The 5,871-nt window shown below is 39.9% G+C and overlaps 2 protein-coding genes across 2 annotated transcripts in view; one reads left to right on the top strand and one right to left on the bottom strand.

Annotated features, from left to right (window-relative positions):
• Positions 1-5,871, top strand: part of LOC111671848 (uncharacterized) — a gene marked incomplete at its 3' end in the record, with an annotated part of 39,687 nt that overhangs the window by 18,461 nt on the left and 15,355 nt on the right. The window contains exons 4-5 of the mRNA XM_087180075.1: positions 5,008-5,181; positions 5,275-5,448. Of these exons, the coding sequence (XP_087036201.1) occupies positions 5,008-5,181; positions 5,275-5,448 (348 nt within the window). The remainder of the gene's footprint in view (positions 1-5,007; positions 5,182-5,274; positions 5,449-5,871) is intronic.
• On the bottom strand, positions 97-2,334 carry LOC111671866 (trace amine-associated receptor 13c-like). Its single transcript, XM_023429098.2, has one exon. The coding sequence runs from the start codon at positions 2,068-2,070 to the stop codon at positions 1,045-1,047; it is 1,026 nt and encodes a 341-aa protein (XP_023284866.2). The 5' UTR covers positions 2,071-2,334; the 3' UTR covers positions 97-1,044.

The raw sequence follows: 5,871 nt of genomic DNA, 5'->3' as shown, positions 1-5,871 counted from the left end.
TGCATGAATGAGTCGTGTTGTGGGTCAGTTATTTCTGCCTTTAGGGAAGTACAATCTTCATTTCACAGTTTGAGCATGATATTTTTAGACAGCTGGTTTAAGCAAAGAGCATCCAGACAAATGTTTTATTAACAGCTGAGATGTTGAACAGAGGGAAACAGACGGTATCAGGTTGGTGTCAGCAGATACCAACATTTCTTTCTGTATTTCTTTTACCTTTTTAATTCAATTTCGAGTAATTCATTAATTAACTGTGCAAATCGTGTGCACACCATACACTCAGTTTATTAGGAACACCAAGCTGAAACTAAACAGTCTGACTCCACAGTGCTGCAGTAAATCCTCCTTCATGAAGGATCTAATGTTCAGTTTCTATTGACACTGTTTTAGAGTTGAACTGTTTCACATTCTACAGAGAAGAGTTTCTGTTATTAACCTACTGCCATTGATATAAACAGGGAGGACAAAATAACTAAACACTTCAGCAGCAACACAAACTGCAGCCTCCACAATAATCATGAAACAGATTCAACACAAACTGAACATTAAACCTTCATGGAGGAGGGTTTGTTGCAGGACTGTTGTATTAGACTGACTGAGTGTAGGATGATTTGATATCATTGTTTTATCAGATTATTTTACTGAAGGTTCAACAGCAGCAAATTATAACAATTGAAAGCAGCTGTTCATAGTAACTCCACTAGTAAATATATATGATGTCATAAAAACAATGAAATCCATCATGTAATTATTATACTGTAATAACATTAAATTTAATAGTAAAATCAAATAAAATGCTTAAGAACATTAAAACATTTCATCTTTGATAGTGTAGCTATTCAACATCACCAAAAGCTAAATAAAGATAATAATAATGAACATGTAGCACTTGTGCTAATGCTACAGAGATCAGTGGCAGTAAAAAAAAAGATGTTAGGGGGAAACAGAAACTCTCATCCTCAAAACTCTGACTAAAAAATCACCATAAAAACAACAGATGCATTTAAACCTGCTCTTAATGCAAATATAGAGACAGTACTGTCATCAATGTGTCCGTATATTCACCTTTACAGTTGAAGAATGGGGGTCAAAAATTTTCAGACTGACAATGAGATAAAAACATTTCTTAAACCAAGGATAAAAAAAGGCATAAATAACTGGGTTCAAGGTTGAATTGAAGTAACCCAACCAAACAAATGCCTCAAAGACGGCAGCAGGTGTGATGAAGCCAGTGTAGGCATCTATTATAGAGTTAATAAAAAAGGGCATCCAACATAAGATGAATGCACCGAGCACAATAGCCAGAGTCTTCGCAGCTTTGTGCTCAGACTGTTTAACCAACCCACCTTTTCCTCTGTCACTGGAACAGTGGCTCATATCTCCGATCTTTCTTACGTGCTCTTTGGCCACAATAAATATTTTAGTGTAAAGACAAATCATTACAGTACAGGGGAAGAAGAAGACAATAATACTGTCCAGGATTCCCCAAAGGGGGTTAAAGAGAAGGTAACAACTACCAAAGCAGTTTATTGACACCATATACTCCTCTAATCCTGCTACGTTGGCCTTCGAGTAAAGTAGTCCATAGGAAAAGAGAGCAGCCAGTGCCCAGCTCACATAGACCATAATACAGGCCACTGACATTGTGATTTTCCTGGAATAATGCAAAGGATTGCATATTGCTTGTTGTCTGTCTACAGCAATGCAGACCAGGTGGAAGATAGATACAGTGGTAAGAAACATGTCAAAACTAGAATGCAACTGACAGAAGTCATCACCGTAGAACCAGCAGCCATGAACGGTCCGAATGGCGCTGAAGGGCATCACAATAACTCCCACAAGAAGGTCGGCAAGAGCAAGAGATAAAACAAGCACATTGGTGGGATTCTGCAGCTGCTTAAAATGACCTATTGACACAATGACAACACCGTTTCCTAAAATGGTGACCAGTATGCCTGAAGCAAACAACAAATAGAGGCTAATCCTGGTCCCCACGCTGAACTGAGCCATAACACATGAGGCATTAGAGCCTGGAAAACAGTACTGGTCCTGAGACAGGTCACTCATCATAAACCCAAAGACAGATGACAAAACCACAGCAGAGAGAGATAGATACCACAACTGCAGCAGAGGTGTGTGCTGAGGGCGAGACACACACTGGTGATCTCAGTCTTGTAAGAAAAGACGCAGCAGAGGCTCCACCTACAAATATACCTCACTCTGCCAGCCAATCAGAACTACTTCAAACTTTGAGGGGGAAGTTTTTTCTCTGGTGAAGTCATAGACAACCGTAATGTGGTTTTACTACAGTAATAGTAAATTAAATACAAAAAAATGAAATTAATGAATGAGAGTGATTCATGTGTTGCACCACCAGGGGTGGAAGGAGTTCTGGAAAATTGTTACTCAAGTAGAAGTAAAACTAAAACTAACTACAAGCAGTTAAACTGTACTCTGAGTAAATGTTTCTGCATTACGTTTTTGAAAGGTGGAGGGTGAAAACTATGGTGATAACAATAACATATAGTATCTTCCCTCAGTAATGAACCTGTGGGTTGTTAGCCTGTTTCACCAGCTCTTCGTTCGTTGACTGAACACTGTGGGCCACAGCCAACAAAAAAAAACAAAAAACTGGTTTTACAGTGTAATCTCAACGCTACCAATTGACTTCACCAACTCCCGCTGTAGACTAGTTACCACTCCTCAAACTAGCAGGAACAACTACAGCCTGTCCCTCTCACTTTCTGCCAATCACAGGTATGTTATCTCACAATGTCGTAGGTAGCAGCAATGACTGATGATCAGCCATCTTTGAAACTAAACTGCATCACATCACCCTGATAAGGGAAGCCAGGGCCAAGGGGCCCGATTGGGCACAGCCTGCTGAAATTACATGGGACCACCTCTTTGTGGGCCCACCACCTGCAGGGATGGAGTTGCGGGAGCACTGGCTCTGAAACCAAACTTCTGAAAAGGGGCTGGACTCCTCTTTCGGAGTTGCCCATGGTGAGAGGCACAGGGCAGGTGTGAGGATACTGGCTGAGCACCACCCTGTTGGGATTTTCCCCAGAGAACAAGAGGGTTGCCTCAATGCGGCTTGAAGTTGCTATGGGTAAGGCTTTGACTGTTATCAGGTCAGAGTATTTGACCTTCTTGGAGTCTCTGTGCTTCTGCAAGAGGCACCACCTGGGGACTCTAAAGTTCTTTTGGGGGAATTCAATCCTGATGTAGGCAATGATGGAGAAACCTTGAGGGGGGGTAATTGCGAGGAACAGTCTGTCTGATCTAAACTCGAGTGGTGCTTTGTTGTTGGACTTCTGTGCTATGGATTAGCCATAACAAATACCCTGTTCTGAATGGGCCATGTTCAAAGCTTCCATTGTGGAAACTGTCAAGCTGTAGAAGGCCTGGCTCAGGTGTCTCCTGAAGCATCAGACAGGGACCAGCAGGCCAAAGTCACCGTGGCTACGGTGGTCCTGAATGCTAAAATCTGTGTTTGGAACGAGTTTGGGGAGGCCATGGATAAGGACTTTTGGTTGACCTCAAGGAAGTTCTGGCAAACCATGCAGCATCTCAGGAAGATGAAGCAGGGTGAAGCCCACGCTCCCCAGCAGGGGAGAACTGCTAACTTGGACTGGAATATGTCCAACCAACGTGTCCTCCAAGGAGGGGGCAGAGTGTTAAGACTTGGGGAAAGACTTTCCCATATCCTTGTCAGAGGTCGCTGAGGAAGTCAAGGTGCCAGGAGTAGATGATATATAAAAATCATAATCTCGATTATTTAACACAATTAGTCATTGACATTGGAAACCACAAATCTGTCTTTTGTCTTTTCAGTGGACTTCCTTTAACTTTAAATACGATTCAACAGAAAAACAAATAAAAAGATAAGTTCGCTAACTAGATAGATCGTTTTATGCAGTTGTTTTTCAGCAGAAAATCATCATAGCAGATGATACAATCAGCTGAACTGATGAACAAGCTGTGTCATTTGAAAAACTGACAACTTTGTGTAAGTGCCCACACAGAAATGTAATATCCCTATATCAAGAATGATGATGGGGATATATTTTTAGCACATCTCCTGAATATATGAAGATATAAGTTTATAATATATATGAAATACTCATTGTAAATATAGTGAAATATCTATGAGTTTTTATATGTTATAACATGTAGCATCATATAATATTCAGGCATCATTATACGAGGCGGCTGTGGCTCAGGAGGTAGAGCAAGTCATCCACTAATTAGAAGGTCGGTGGTTCGATCCTCAGCTCCTCCAGGCCGCATGGTGTTGTATCCTTTGGCAAGATACTGAACCCTGTATTGCCCTTGATGGCTGTTCCATCAGCGTGTGATTTGTGAATTTTGGCTTTTGGCAAGTATTGTAAAGTGCTTTGATTGGTCAGTAAGACTACGAAAGTGCTATATAAGTGCAAGATCATTTATGTTAATTTTTTTTTTTGCAAGTTTATTAAAACAATTTAAATATAAAAATTCTATATTATATATTTGTATTATTATTTTCTTATTAATTTAAATTTTGTTGCACTTCACATTCTGGAAAATTGTCTCAGACTTTTGGACCCCACTGTTTATAATATCAACATATACTGACAGGCTTTGGGATGGATATACATTTAACATGTGTCTACAATATACACATACATACATAAACATACATATTTGTATGTGCTAGACATATATGTCAATATATGAAGTTTTTCCAATTTCTAGTTTTTATACCTAATATTTGCTTTATATGCAAATATATTTCATATATTGAAATTCAGTGTATGTCAATATATCCAATTTGTGTCACGATCTGTCACTATGCGAGTAAGGCTGGACCCAAAATGCAGCCAACACCTGTCTCTTATACACATCTCTCCAACAAAGCTCTGTAAGTGTAGAGAGAGTTGATTTATTCATCATTATATAAGAAAAATATATATATAAAAATAAATTCTCTTTTCATTTAATTCCTCATGATCATCTCTTCAGACTGAGTGGCTGTAACCTCTCAGAGAGAAGCTGTGAAGCTCTGTCCTCAGTCCTCAGCTCCCAGTCCTCTAGTCTGAGACACCTGGACCTGAATAACAACGACCTGAAGGATTCAGGGTTCAAGATGTTGTCTGCTGGACTGAAGAGTCCACACTGTACACTGGAGACTCTCAGGTTAGTGTTTAGCTTTTTTGTATTCATAACTCTGACCTGTTATTTACTTTAAATATTGAATATTTGAGTGTTTTTCCTTAAATTCCTCTTCAGTCTGAGTGGCTGTAACCTCTCAGAGAGAAGCTGTGAAGCTCTGTCCTCAGTCCTCAGCTCCCAGTCCTCTAGTCTGAGACACCTGGACCTGAGTAACAACAACCTGCAGGACTCAGGAGTGAAGGTTTTGTCTGCCGGACTGAAGAGTCCACACTGTACACTGGAAACTCTCAGGTAAGGACAGACGCTGTCTGATAGAGGAGGAAGAGGTGAAACATTTCCTGTCACAGCTGATGACAGATCTCTAGAGACGTGCTCTGACTTCAAGTCACTTCACCAGAACAATCCCAGAGACTTTTTATTTTCTTATGTTCCTCAATGAAGAATAAAATGAAATAAAATGTTTCCTGAGAGGAAAAAAGAAACAAGAGCCAGAACATCGTGTAAAAAAAACAAGGACTTTTGTTTAACAAACTAAAATACAAAAAGTAATTAAAGATGTTTTTTTAGTTTCTAATGAACTAAACAACCAGGTTTTCACAACATAACACGTAGATCTCTAAACTAAGTTCAGAGAACAAGAAGTGCAGGGTCAGTTAGATGACGTAGCACCCTCCTTCACACAGCAAGGAGTAACACAGCACAGTTCTCACGCTG

Source organism: Seriola lalandi, unplaced genomic scaffold (genome assembly GCF_002814215.2).
Source record: "Seriola lalandi dorsalis isolate HSWRI2012SDOR001 ecotype SW California unplaced genomic scaffold, Sedor1 jcf7180002054887, whole genome shotgun sequence".
Classification (NCBI taxonomy): domain Eukaryota; kingdom Metazoa; phylum Chordata; class Actinopteri; order Carangiformes; family Carangidae; genus Seriola; species Seriola lalandi.
Note: the sequence above shows the minus strand (reverse complement) of the source record. Positions and strands in the feature narration are given on the sequence as shown.

Coding starts and splice junctions, on each gene's coding strand:
- LOC111671866 (XM_023429098.2), bottom strand. CDS start 2,070: ATGATGAGTGACCTGTCTCAGGACCAGTACTGTTTTCCAGGCTCTAAT.